At 42.8% G+C, this 14,536-nt stretch overlaps 1 protein-coding gene across 3 annotated transcripts in view; it reads left to right on the top strand.

Moving 5' to 3' along the window:
• Positions 1 to 14,536, top strand: part of PHF2 (PHD finger protein 2) — an 85,687-nt gene that overhangs the window by 54,498 nt on the left and 16,653 nt on the right. For 2 of the 3 annotated variants that reach the window (XM_080350605.1, XM_080350603.1), the window contains exons 6-17: positions 148 to 334; positions 846 to 1,008; positions 2,461 to 2,548; positions 3,118 to 3,224; positions 4,374 to 4,465; positions 5,705 to 5,794; positions 6,824 to 7,195; positions 8,104 to 8,223; positions 9,467 to 9,585; positions 10,192 to 10,370; positions 10,596 to 10,669; positions 12,202 to 12,359. In XM_080350605.1, the coding sequence (XP_080206731.1) occupies positions 148 to 334; positions 846 to 1,008; positions 2,461 to 2,548; positions 3,118 to 3,224; positions 4,374 to 4,465; positions 5,705 to 5,794; positions 6,824 to 7,195; positions 8,104 to 8,223; positions 9,467 to 9,585; positions 10,192 to 10,370; positions 10,596 to 10,669; positions 12,202 to 12,359 (1,749 nt within the window). The remainder of the gene's footprint in view (positions 1 to 147; positions 335 to 845; positions 1,009 to 2,460; positions 2,549 to 3,117; positions 3,225 to 4,373; positions 4,466 to 5,704; positions 5,795 to 6,823; positions 7,196 to 8,103; positions 8,224 to 9,466; positions 9,586 to 10,191; positions 10,371 to 10,595; positions 10,670 to 12,201; positions 12,360 to 14,536) is intronic. The other variant, XM_080350604.1, reaches the window with a different exon arrangement.

Here is a 14,536-nt window from a genome sequence, read left to right as displayed (position 1 = left end):
CCAAATGAGGAGCAGTTCCACTAGCACGTAAGGAGCTGCTTCAGATCGCCATGCAAGTATCAGCGTCATGCACCGCTTTTTATTGTGTGGGGGTCCTTGTGCTCTTTTTTAATAAGCTGATTTTCGTTTTCCATTCTCTCCGTAAAGGATGTCCAGTTTTGTAGAGCCTCCAGATATAGTTAAGAAGTTGTCCTGGGTGGAAAACTATTGGCCTGACGATGCTCTTCTGGCGAAACCCAAAGTGACCAAGTACTGCCTGATCTGTGTGAAGGACAGCTACACCGACTTCCACATCGACTCGGGGGGAGCTTCTGCCTGGTACCATGTGCTGAAGGTGAGGGGCCACGTCTTTGCGCTATATCTAGTAAAGAACTCAATTTTATATGCCAAGACTGTCCTCAAAGACTAACTCTCAAAAATTCAGATCTTGGGGTTTTTTTTCCCAACAGTCCTACTATTGTAAAGTCTTATGCAGAGCCTTAACTGCTCAGGGTGTGGAAGTTGTCTGTCTATTTTGACTGTGTTAGGATTTTAATATTTGTTTAGTGCCTTCTGCACATATGTCACCTAAGACGTGAAAGAGATTACGTCCTGCTTTTGGAGCTCTAAAGTATTTGTACCATCAGTCCCACAAATTGGAGCACATGTGGCCAGCTAGTGATTCGATTATTTCAGCCACTCTGTATGAAGCTGATGAGTAAATTTTATTTAAATATTGTTAAAATACATAATGTTTTATATATATATATATTTAGATAAAATATTTGTGCGTGTGCATGTATCTGTGCCAGTACAGTATTATTTGCTTTGACTGCTTGTTGCTAATTTTATATTTTCTCATTCAGGGAGAAAAGATATTTTATCTCATCAAACCAGCCTCTGCAAATATTTCTCTTTACGAACGCTGGCAATCGGCAGCAAACCACAGCGAGATGTTTTTTGCAGACCAAGTAGATAAATGTTACAAATGCACAGTGAAACAAGGACAGACGCTCTTCATTCCATCAGGTGAGCGGGCTGGTGCAGCTGGGGTTTCCTGCTCATTTTAGAGCTGCTGAAATAGCATGTCCAAAATGCTAGAGGGATGTGATTTGACAGCTTTCTCTGACAAAGTATGAAGTCTAATTCTCAATAGAAATATAATTTCATATGCTTACAACAACAAAAAAAAATCAGAACTGTTACCGCTTTCAATATTTTTGATATTTTAGCAGCCTTTTGAAAATACTACTAGTAGTAGAGTGTTCTGCTCATGGTCTAGCTGGGTTGCGGTAACTCATGAGTTCTCTCTCTATATCCAACCATCACATTGGTGCTTTTTACCATCTAACAGAGAATTCATGTTTAATTACTTTCTGACCGTGACTCCCCACCAAATCGCTTTCACGGTCGTTAATTCCCTGTGACACTGAGGACCTGTAGGTGCCTGCAGGAGTGTGAGTGCGCGTTCGTGGTTTCACACGAGGCTGGAGACCTGCATGTCATGGATTTTTATGGGTTACTTGCTAGACTTGGGCTTTCCTTGCAGGTTAAGGATGGTGGATTTTGGGTTTCTCCGTTCCTGGGAGGATTTTCAGAAGGATAGGGAAGATAGTGCAGAGTTTGAACTGAACACAGTTCTACTCCAGCCCATCCCTCACCTTCCTCTCACCATAAACCATTACTCCATCATTTGCATTGCTGTTTCCAGCACTCCCTGTTACCTGTTGAAACTGAAATCTCTTTGGGACAGGGATTTTCTCTCACTCTATGTGCCTTTAAACGATGTGCTGCCCACGCGATCCATAATCTGAATTGAGGCTTCCGGGTGGTGTGATTAAGTAGCAGCACCGGTGCTTGTGTTTGGGAGGCAGCATCCACCAGTGCCATTTTTCTGTGTGCGAGTATATTCTCGCACAGAATGTTTACGCACTTGAATTTTACTTCGATTGTAAAAAGTGGCAAGTGGGTATATCTCTCATGACCATGTGTGGAGCAGATGGTGGAATAAATACTGAGCAATTTATAGAGACTGACTAATTTGAGTAGATTTTTGTATGAAAATTAATGTTTGGAATACACCTGTTCCTGACACTATAATAAAGTCAGTGTCAAGAGCTGTCATATATCCTTATGGTGATGCGCAAGCGGCTGCCATTGTGTAGCTGCTGCTTTTCACAGTAACAATGAAGTCACGTCAGTGTGAGCACCGTGTCCCCGTTCAGTGTCTGCCACCGCTGGAGGGGGCCCTGGGACCAGACCCAAAGGCGCGTAGCACCGCCCTGGGCTGGGCCTTATCATGCAAAACAAACAAGACGCCAGATGGGACTGTGTTCAATCCACGTGTGGTTCTGGTGCTGATTTGGTCCGAAGAGCTGTAGTAGGAAGTAAGTTGCTAAGTGAAGTATAAACATCATGTTGTGAGTAAAGTCTTTGTTATTGTCCTTCCAGTTTCTATCCTCAAGACTCTTTTTCTTTTAGGTTGGATTTATGCAACTCTGACCCCTGTAGACTGCCTGGCCTTTGCAGGACATTTTCTACATAGTCTAAGTGTTGAAATGCAGATGAGGTAATCTGTCTTTGAAATCTAAAATTAGACAGAGGCTCAGTTTTTAATAAATTGGCCATCTTCTCTCCTGTTAATTAGCCTACATGTGCAGTAACATTGGTGTAGCTCTATTGGGCAGTTTTGGAAAGTGTACCCACATTTATCCCCTTCGACCTGTTCTCCCATGCCAAGTTATTCCAGGCTGTCTTTACACCTATTGCATAGGAAGGATATGTGAGGTGTAGCCAAGTCTTGAAGGAAGAACTGTTAAAAACCACCAGTTTTACTCTAGAATTTGCCTTCTGGATAAGGCCCCACCTGCTCAGCTGGGCTCTTCGCCCACTGTAAGACAACAAAAGTAATTCTTTACTGATACTGGACAAATAATACAATAAAACTATCTTACATCTGTATCACACGGTTTCTTACTAGTGCTATTTTTATGTTTTGCTTTTGGTCTGATGCCAGAATACTTGGTAGCAGCACCACAAAGAAATGGGAGTGCTGCAAACTGAACCTCGGGCATTTATGAGCAGTGCGACATACCTGTGACCTACTCTGCTTTGAGTTTGTGTGGCTTTGTATTGCAGGGCATATGAAGTAGAAAGACGATTGAAAATTGTCAGTCTGACTCAGTTTCCAAACTTCGAAACTGCATGTTGGTATATGGGAAAGCATCTACTAGAGACATTCAAAGGTAAAACGGTATTTCTTTGCCTTAATTGCTCAGCACTGGGGGCCTCAATATAGTTGCTCTTAATTTCTGCCGATGTGCCACATAGAAGACGGACCAAAGTCAGTCTTGTTAGTATTTGAAATCTACTTTTAACGTAGTGGCAGAATGTGCTGGGCTGGCCCAGCTCTCCCCTTAATATCCTGCCATCTCGCTCTAGGAAGGGCCTTAACTTTCCCTCTTACCTGTGTCTTTCATCTGCTTTGTAAAATGTATTTGAGTTGCCTCAGAGGTACATAATGTTGTAACGTTTTAGTTTTTAGTTGCCTGTCGAGTCTGGGTTCATTCACTGGTTTAACCTACTGAACTAGACGCGCTGTCAGCCCGGGGCGCAGAGCAGCACATCCTTGTCCCGTGGGCAGGTCATGTACACACGGGGCCACAGCAGTGTCAGAGACGTGGCCGGCAGGAGCATTGAGAATTAAAGCAAAGTTCTATGTGAAATTCAGAATCTTCCTAGTGAGATTCCTTCAGGTTTGATCCAAACATCCCTGTGTGTATGTTTTTTACAGAGTTGGGCTCGCTTTGCTCTTTGCCTCTCTTTCTTTTATTACAGAATGTGTCTAGAGACACCCACCAGATCCTTTTATAACGAGGAAAATGTGTCTAATTAATAAGCAAGTCCCTCTGAGTGTCACCAGGAAAGGGGCCCTTGTGACCAGCTCTCAACAAAAACTGGAATGAGGGGAAAAGTTTAGGCAAGCCTGTACTCATGCAGAAGTGAAATGCATTGCCCCAAATAACCTTTGTTTCTGCATATCGGTACTTGCATTTTCAGTCAGAACAAAAGAACCGCTGACAGTGCCTTTTTATTCCCACAGCCTAGGATGTGTGAACATGGAAGCTAGCTTGAGTTTGGGACCAAGAAAGGAAGCGAAAGGAGTGCCAGTGTAGACATAACTTACAGGAGCACAGTATAGGAAGGTTGAGTTGGATTGATGACACAGTAAATATACTCCTTATTACCATCAAATTATAACAGGGATTCATTTGTGGTGGCCAGCTTTCAAAGAGTTAACTTTCCCAGTGAAACTTTTTCGTATTAAAGGCTTTACGTAGAACAACTTTAGCTATCCGTGTTTCAATAGCATTGTTTTTTTTCCCTCTACTTAGGTTTGCATAAAGCTGGGCAACAACCTCCCGCTCATTTACTCCAAGGAGCAAAAATTCTCAATGGTGCTTTCAGGTCATGGACTAAAAAACAGGTAGGAGGTCATTTAATATTGTGTTCCTCAGGTTTGTCAGTCACTGGAACAGAGAGCAAATGCTAGAGCAAATAATATCTCCATAGCACAACAGCTCATTCTGAAATCCCAAAGAGAAGAGCCTGGGAGAGCAAGGAAGGAGAGTGATAGTTGGGATTTCTTGGTGCAACACGAGGAGTCAGCCCAAAAAAGGTGCCACCTGAGTTTTAAAAAAGCCAATTCTGCACACAACCAAAAGGATTCTGAATCAATGTTCTCCCTGACTGTGAGCATTTTCATGTACCAGATCAATTAAGCAGAGGTTGTGTATGTGAGCAAGGTCTAGAACATTTTGGTGTGCACAAGGTGCCCCGTTCCTGCAAATCAACCCATTAACTGAGCCAGGAAATACATACCGGTTGGAGAGAAGGTTTGAAGGGATTCGCAGCCTGGATTCCTGCTGCAGCCATTTCAGAAGTGATATTCCTGTGTGTGTTGATCCTGAAGTTTTAAGGGATTAGCTGCAGGAGACAGGCGCTTCAATCATAAAATGTGAATGGGGAACTAGTAGCTTTTGGGTTTTTGGACGTTTTAAGGAGGAATGAGTTGCTGAGCACATGGTTAAGCTAGCTGATGGCTGTCCTAGATTTAAATGGAGTCAAAGACTTGGCTGCTCCCTGCTGCACAAAGCCAGTGATTGAGCCTGAACCCAGAACTGCTCCCTGGTTCCTATGGAAGGACTGACTGGTGCGGAACTCTCTTCTCCATGGCACCCTGGTTATTTTTCCAGTTGCCATGCAGATGAGAAGTAGTGAGTCAAAGGAAGTTAGACTGGGTTGGCACTGAGGTCACGTTGAACTTTGAGTATTATAACATGATGTGTGAATGAAAATGTTGTTAGTCCTGGCAGGGAGCTCCCAAACCACTCTGCTGACGGGGTACATGCCTGTTATACTCATTGTTGACACCAGCCTAAGACAATTTCTCCTCACAGAATCTGATATAACAGGGGTGCAAAGTGATGTTACAGTTGTAAAAATGCACTAATATCTGAAAAAGGCTTTGTTCTGTCAGGACAACTATTTACAGTAATATCCAGAAGGGGAAAAAAGTGTATTTTTTCCTTCTTTAGACTAGTGATGCAGTCAGTACTGATTTCAGTATATAGGAAAAATATTGGCATGTCCCTTAATGAGGTTTTTAAAAACATTTTTCCAAAAGCATGCACAGAAACACCCGTCTTGCTTTGTTCTGTTTTAGGCTTTAGCAGAGCATGAAGATGAACTACCAGAAAACTTCAAACCAGCACAGCTTATCAAGGACCTTGCCAAAGAAATAAGATTAAGTGAGGTTTGTGTGCTTTTCATAATATTAATGATGTTCTGGGTCTTTTAATGATCTAGGCTATACAATGGATGACTTGAAATAAATGAAACATTTTTCCCCACTCTCTACTCCACACCCCAAAGTATGATGGAACTCAACACTGTTATTCCCCTGATCAAGCTCCCTGTGTCATATCTCCTTGTCCTTTAGTTCGTCGGTCTTGTCAATGACATTGGCTGAGCTGGGGACAATTAGTCTGTACATTGTCCCAATTTTCCTTGCTCTTCGCTGGACTGTAGGTAGAGTTACTATAGCAAATGTGATAATAATTATAACAACCCCTCCAAAACAACACCAACCAAAAAAAATAAACCAAAAAAGGAGGTTTCATGGAGGTTCATCCATTCAGTTTGACATCGTATTCCACTTAGTGGGGATGTGTGATGGTGACAATACTAGTTCAGTTATTTCAAGGAGACATTCTGTTACATTCAATCCCTTTACTACCATATCCTAAGACCTCAAAACTGAAATCTATCTTGTCCTTTTATCCTCTTTCATGTAGTATTTAAGTTTTCTGATTGTCAGAATGACAAGATAAGCAGAAAATAATTTCTTTTAATTAGCCAGACAGTGTTAATTTTAATTGGGCAGCTATTTTACTGCTTATTTTTCCTGAGGGCATGAAACATGATTCTGCTACATTTGTCCCATCTGAATTAAACTGAAATAGTTTGTGCTTGAGCTGATTAGCATTTTAAACAAAAGACCCTTCGTTTGATGTATTTGTTTGTACCTGATGGTGTAACCTGGGGAGAGTTACGTTCCTTATGAAGCCAGTGGAGTTTCTCCAGGCCAAACTTGTGCTTGAGGAACGTGGAGGTGAGAATTAGTGGTGAGCGCTCCTGTGACGTCATTCCCTGGATGCAGTTACCCCCCTATTGAACAGGGAATCTTTGGGAGTTGTTTCCCCAAGGAACAGGAGGGTGCAGGGGAGTATCAAACGTCGGACAGAGGGGTCTCAATGCCTTCCCGTTTTGTGCTAAACTACAGAACGCTTCGAAAGCCAGCAAAGCAGACACGAGTGCCAACACAAACACCGAGGAGATCTGTCCTGTGGAGAAGGAGGAGGCACCATCACCCGTCCAAGTGACACCTCCGCCCCCACCTGTAGAAAAGCTCCCTAAAAAAAAGACTCCCAAAACTGTGAAAACCCCCAAACAACTCAAGCCATCCAAACCCCCCAAGCCCCCCAAGCCACCCAAACCCCCTAAACCTCCCAAAACACCGAGAGTGAAGGGAGAAGGCAAAAAGAAAGGCAAGAAAGCAAAAGAGAGCCCACCACCAGCCATCCCGAATCTCGACCTGCTGGAGGCACATACCAAGGAGGCTTTGACAAAGATCGAGACGCCAAAGAAAGGGAAGGTGGGTCATACTTTAACCTCTCCCTGTTCTCTTGCCATAATAAGGGTAAAATCACTCCTTAGATCTCATGAAAAAACTAATATGAGCAACGCAGCGTGAAACCCTGACTCCACTGAAGTAAATGGAAGTTTTGTAACTGTAAAACTGCCCTTTTGTTACATGAGTGTTCGATTTTGTTTAATTGCTTGTTTAGTTTTGATACGGAGCCTCCAAGAAACCTACTGGTTTGAGCTGAGTCTGCCAAACTGCAGCCAGTTGCCTGCCCAAGCTGAGGCGAGAGGAAAATTAGAACACATTTTGTAATGGCGCTTTTTTTGGCCCTTGAACTATTCTCTTCTTATTTCAAGTATGATTAGCACTCATGCATTTCCATAGTCAGTTATCAGAGATGAAGGAACTGATTTCTGAAGCTGATTTGCATGAGATTTTGCTCTACAATGAGCGGTTGAAGATAAAACAATAGTTTCCTTCCATTTTTGCCCATGTAGGGCAAGTTTCATTTTGATGTCAACGTGACTTTTGCTGCTGACTTCAGTAGAGGCCAGGATTTCACCGAGGCACTGACAGAATAATGTTTAAAAGTATCCATAAGGCTTTTCTAAAATGTCTCTGAATTTCCCAGTAGTTTGTATGCAGTTTGCAAAACCCGTCCACAGAGCAATAGGCAGGGAGCTCAGCATGTTTTTACAGTAACCTTGTCTGTCGGGATATCCAAGAGAAATGCAACTAGTCTTCCGCATTCTCTGAAGCAGCACTATTTGATTGAATCTCATATTTGGGTTCAAAAAGAATTAATCGAAAGAGGAGTTTTCAAAAATATATCATGTTATATTCCAGATGAAAAATGTGTTTCTGTAACATGCCAGCACTCCATCCTCATTAAGAGTACATGCTGACTTTTTCCCCAGGCTGCAAAGAATGTTTTAAGTGTTCCAAATAAGGAACCTGCTAGTAAGCAGAATGAGGTGGAGAAATTTGAAGTTCGAGAGCAAAATAAAAGCAAAACAGAAGCCAAATGGAAATATAAGGTAATGTCTCCTGTTAAATTCCACTGCTGATTCTGCCACATAATGATATGTCAAGGGTGGAGAAATGTTCATAGGTCTACCTCAGCAGAGGTATTTTCAGCTCCCAAAGAAAACATTTTGAGCAGAAAGTAATGAAGTAATCAATGATAAAGGAGGTGTGTGTGGTGGGTTTCAAAAGCATGTTTGAATTGTCCATCCTCATCCTTGGCAAAGCCAGTAGGAACACTATTAATAGTGAGGTTTTACAATGCAGCTCTCTTGTGGTTCTTACTTTAACCTCGTCATATGGCGTGAAGTCTGGAGTAGTTCCAGAGAAATCAATAACTAATGAGGGTATAAAAGTAGAGTTAATGAAATCTGAATTATGCCCCATTAATTAAAAGCTTGCCTTCCTGGAGAGCTAATGTAGGGTGAGTAAAACCCATTCACAGAATGAAACGTTTTTTCTCTGGGTGCCATTTAAAACGTGGTGACAGGAGGCTTTCTCACAGAAATAACTGTCTGAATTTAGCCTTGGTTGTGAATTTCTAACGACAAATGTGCAAACAATTCCTTCAAACAAAACAAAAGTACTTGTTTTTTCATGTGGGAAAACTACCAAGAATCATGAATCATTAACGTTAGAGACACTGACATTTTTTGTGTTAGATACAGTCACGGTTAATGTTTATTTGATCAATATGTACCAATTAATTCCACAGCCAGTACAGCTTAGGAAAACATTAAGGTGACGCTTAAAAGACAATGAAAGGCTTCCTTTGCGCTGAATGAATTTGATACAAAATGATTGAATTCATCATTCAAGCTGTTCTGAAGGTGTGACGGCAGCAAGCGGAGCCTGGGGCCGCGATGCCCCGTCTGTGCGCGGTGGCGCGTGTGCTCAGCCCCGCGACGCTCAGGAGCAGCGTGTTTAACTCGTGCTCCCATTCGCTAAAGGCATTTTTAGTATTTAACCTCAGTCTGTAGCAATTTAAGAGTGCAATATTGAAATTCGGCATTGTGTTTGTGACAGGCACTGCTTAAAATGGTGCTCAAGTGCTGCTTGAATGGGGATGAGTCCCTGAACTAAAACGCACGTTAGTCTGTGGAGGAGTATAATCCTCTACCACTTACTGCATTTGGGGGAACGTATTTTTCTCTGCATATAAATCAATGGATTCTCTAAGGTTACGTAGGAATCCAAAATAACCACAACTCATTTAACTGCTTTTATTGTTCTGTTTTGGATCTTTTTGCCTTTCAGAACAGTAAACCTGATTCACTTCTAAAAATGGAAGAGGAACACAAGTCAGAAAAGACTCCTGGATCAGGGAATAAGGACAACAAATTTACGTTCTCCTTCTCAAACAAGAAGTTGCTTGGGTAAGTAAAAAATATAACAAGACACATCAATTAAAAAGCAGTTTAAGAAGTCTTGTAATTATTTATGGGCTTTTTAATACATGAAGGTGAAAATCTGCTTTTCTGGTCAATGTAAAAACCACATTTAGTCAAAAAGTGCTTTGCTCTAGAACTTCATTTTACTTAGAACCCAGTATAGTTGGCCATAACAGCAACGACTTGTGTTTTGGCACTTCAGGTTGTTACTAGTTGTGTTATATCAAGTGGTTTTTGTGCAGATCCTACTCAGGGTACATTTTTAAACAACTGTTAAATGAACTCTGCATGCCAAAATTCCCTGCTGCCTGTGCATTATGCATATCTTGATATACTTTGAGATGGCTTTAAATAATACAGGATTTATTTGCAGCCCGCCAAGGCTACTTTAATTGGCATCATATTTGAAGATATAAATTGTAGGTAGAGAAATGTGTTTGTAAAAGTAATTGAATTGCTGTGGCACCTATAAAAGTGTTTGAGTTGGGTGAGATTTCTGCTTAAAGATGCTCGTTGTCTTCCTCTCTGTCAATTCACAAAATGTTTTCCGGTCAACGTATTGTTACTGATTTATAGTTTACTTCTTTTCAGTTCAAAGGGAGTCAAAACACAGCTGAACACCAGTGTGTTTGGGTCACTGCAGAATTTTAAAGAAGATAAAGCAAAACCTGTACGAGATGAATATGAATATGTGTCAGATGATGGCGAACTAAAAATTGATGAGTTTCCAATCAGAAGGAAGAAAAACACTACAAAAAGAGAACTGCCCTGTAAGAGTATTTCCTATTTTGTCTGTATCTGTGCAACAAATCTTATGTGTTGATTATCCAAATCTAGTCTTTAAAATCTATGTGATTTATAATAAAGAAAACCATGTCTTAAGTATCAGTGACATATAAGTGAATTTGGAAGTTGCTTTAGAAGTTATGGCTTAGAAGTGTGACTTTTTTGAAGGGAAAAGAACCATGACTTTGTTTTGTTTTGTTTTAATTCAGTTTTAGCAGATAAAAAAGACACTGTGCAGCACACTCCCGTGAAGAAGCCGAAGGTGGAGTCAGTGTCATACAAGGTATGGGTGTTATTGTACCTCTCAGAAGCGAGTGCCCGTCGTGTGTGTCTGACGTGCTGTGATGGCAGCGGCAAAGCCTTCGTGCAGGCTGCTCTCACGGCCTCTCAGACATCACAAGGACGAAGCATAATTTTGTTCTGGGCCTCACACTGCTTGTACACCATCCGGCCTGCTGGGATGCATGCGTGAGGACCATGGCGGCCGTACCGCAGCTTGAGGACAGGAGCAAGTGATGGGAGGAATGGGAAGGGTCGGGAGGAGATTTCTGGATGTTGCATGGCTGACAGGCACAGGGCTCTGTCCTGAGCTGTGCTCCCGACCTGTGTCTGTCCCCCCATTTCCGTGGGCTTTGGACGCTGGTCATTAAACTGCCACGCTCACGTCTGACAGATGGAACTCAGAGTAACGCTCATACAACTGAGCTCGTGTCATTTGGCGTTTCACATTACTGGAGGCCCTAACACCTACTCTGTAGCAATTAAATTGCTGTCAGGAGAATCTCCCTCTGCCCGTTACGGGCTCACATCTCGAATGCCCATGACTCAGCATGACACTTTAGGATGTCCGTAACTTGAGGCCGTGCCAGGGTGCCTGTTGGTAGCTTATTACCTGCAGGAACCCGAGCAGCACAGGCCTAAGTTTGCTCTGTGTTAGCATCGAAGCTCAGTGCTGGAAATGAAATGCCATTAAAATTAAATGTTTTGCTCAACTGTTAGTAAAAATTCATATTATAATATCTGAAAGAGTCAGAAGAAGCAAAGCAGCTTGTTAACACAGAACTGTAGGTGACTGAAATGTTTGGCCCTGAGAACTGAGGAATCTTGGGGATGTTAAAGAGCAAGTGCAGACCTCCTTGCCCCAGTCAGTACTTGATGTCTGGAGACCCGTGCATGGGAAAACCATCCTGGTGTCTCCGTGACCAGTTCCTGCAGTTTAAGCAATAAGGATGCAGATTATATAGACCTGAAAGCAGGGCAGGAATGGGGAAAAAAGTTCTGTTATACTCTAGACTGCTGCGAAATGGGTCTGTCCCGTTCCTCTGTCAGATTTTTGTGTTCTCTTGCAGTAGGGATGGCAAATGTGGGGCTGTCCCTGGGGCTGAATTAATAGTTAATATTCTTGCGAGATACAGACCTGTGCTCTGATGCGTATCGGGGCTGACAGAGACGTGGCCACATGCCCACATCTTTTGCAACACGGGTCATGGTCTCAAGCACAGGAGCAGGGGCTGAGAAGGCAACACAGCACCTGGAAACTGCTCAGTGGTTTGATTCCATGCGCAGGATCAGATCTCAAAGCTGGCTTTCCAGGCTTGGAAGGGGAAAGGAAAACCCACCACACCTATGGGCTGCGAGGAAATGGATTCTTACTGCATATCTGGGTTTTTTTGTCATTTTGTTATTGCTTTAATGAAAGCAAAATACAAATGGTAGCCTTGTGTCTTTGGAGGAGCAGCAAGCTGCAGAAATGTGCTGTTCTTGTTGACTTAGTGAGTTCCTGGGGTTTTTTGAGCCTTTCCCTTGCTTTTGCAGAGTGACGACTCATCAGAGGAAGATTTGCTTCACATCGACACAGAAGCAAAGCCAGGGCGCAATTCCAAAGTAAAGAAAGAGAGTGGAAGTTCAGCAGGAATTCTTGATCTTTTGCAGGCAAGCAAGGAAGTTGGAGGTTTAGAGTATAACACCAACAGGTATGTACCAAGGGATGTGTTTTCCTCTTACCCATAAACTAAAATAGTTCTTTTGTGGTGTTGTGTGTGTGAGTAAGGGAGAGAATTAATTCTGCAGCTCAGTAACTGCTTTTTCTCCAGTAAGCAAATTCTTCCTTTATCCTGTGATCTGGAGGAAGAGGCGGAAAGTATGTGGGAAAGGTTCTAGTGGTGTATTTTAAACAAATAGAGGCATTTCACATCTGTAAATGCTGAACATCCATTTTAGCAATAATACTGTAATAGCTGAATCATTAAAAAGGAAGAGAGAGCTGAATGAATATAGCTTGAGGGCATGAGTAATGTTTTTTAATGTAGAAATAATGTAATAAAGTAATCTAAATGACCACCATTCCTTCCATAAGACATTGTAAAGTGCTGTGCAGTTCCCTGAATACTGAACGTTTGAAAGAAGAAAATAGTAGGCTGTCTACCTCTACCCTCCTGCACACCCTTGATCATCATTCTTTCTCCCCACCGAAACACATGACTAGGAAAAAACCCCAAACTCTTTCACAGGTGCTTCTACACCTAAAATGGAAGTGCTTGCCTGGGCTTGGTTGTGTTTCATATGGGACAACTGTAGGTGGACACGGAAGATGCCACTGGGTGTTTTGGAATATGGTTAATAAGGTACAGCACTAGCTCTTCTAGTAATCCAAACAATGAGCAGTGGAAAAGAAAGGCAAAATTGGGAAATATGGTTCCTAGACTCACATCTCACAGTTTAGAACTGTCCGGAATAAGGGTTTAGTTTGGACTCGTCTAAAAACGAATGTATGGGTTCACTAGCTGCACTCTCTACAGGCCACATCTGATCTTAAAATACAAGTAGGGCAATTAGATAATAGAAGTATGTGTGTTGTTTTGAAAGAACCTTGTGGGAATCTTCACATAGGGAAATGTCTTGCTTAACTCAAACCTTAGGAACAAAGCCCTGGGAAGGGGTTTTGGGTATTTGGAACAGTTTCTTCCTGGAAAGGGCTGTCGGGCATTGGAACAGGCTGCCCAGGGCAGTAGTGGAGTCACCATCCCTGGATAGGTTTAAAAGATGCAGAGATGAGGTTCTCAGGGACATGGGGTAGTGCCAGGGTTGGACTTGATGATCTTAAGGGTCTCTTCCAACCAAAACGATTCAATGATTCTAACGTCAGCTGAGTTTATAGCTTCCATGCGTAAAATGCCACTGAAGATGTGAACTGCTGCATCTTATGCCCTGTGCTCTCTGGCAGTCTGCTGGTTAAGTAGATCTTTGCTGCTTCAGTCTTGAATGATTTGTTCCCTGGCTGTAGAAAACCAGAGATTACCCCTATTGCTCCGCAGGGACCGCAGCCTTTGCACTTTTGGGAGCTGGGGGCTGTTGGTAAATACTGGCACAAGTTTCTGGCCTCTGACATGTTGTTCCAAACAAAGGAATTGTCCTCTGCAAGGTGAGAATGGCAGGCAAAGTAGTGATGGGGGAAATTAAATGAACCGTGTAGTAAGGCTGCTCTGGTTTGGCATTTTAATCAGCCAGGTCCATCTCCACTCTGCCGTGGTTTGAAAGCCACCTTCCCCAGGCAGGCAGGACATGTTGGTTCTCCAGGCTGGCTGCCTGAAGCAGCATTTATCCTACTCCCGATTCATCTCGTTGCATGGAAGTGAGATGTGTTGCACAATCTTATACGTGCAAAGCAGTGAAACCAGTCTGTTTTGAACAGAAAAGCCAGATCCCACATGTAGCGGTTTCGGGGGTACCCCAGCAGCATCTTTTTCCTCCCTGTTTTCTCTAGGTCTGCCTTGGTTGTACAAAGCCACAGAACCTGTGAAGGAGGTAGAAATAGGTGTATGGGTGATGTGAGAGCGGAGAACAGGCTGGACAAGGTGCTGTCCTCACCCACCTTGCTGGGTGTTGGGCGTGCGGATAAAGGAAAAGTGCAGCTTGCAAATATGAAAGGACTTGTTAAACTGGAACAAGAGGGTCCCCTCAGAGAGGAGGATATTATCTAAACCTGGGGAAGGTTGGAAGTTCAAAGCCTTAACTAAGTATTCCAAAAGATACACCCCATGGTGAAAGGTGAACATCACAGAATCCCAGAATGTCAGGGATGGGAAGGGACCTGGAAAGCTCATCCAGTGCAATCCCCCCATGGAGCAGGAACACCCAGATGAGGTTACAC

The sequence above is a fragment of the Nesoenas mayeri genome (assembly GCF_963082525.1).
Source record: "Nesoenas mayeri genome assembly, chromosome: 10".
Lineage (NCBI taxonomy): Eukaryota > Metazoa > Chordata > Aves > Columbiformes > Columbidae > Nesoenas > Nesoenas mayeri.
The sequence above is the reverse complement of the archived record's forward strand: the minus strand, read 5'-3'. Positions and strand labels throughout refer to the sequence as shown.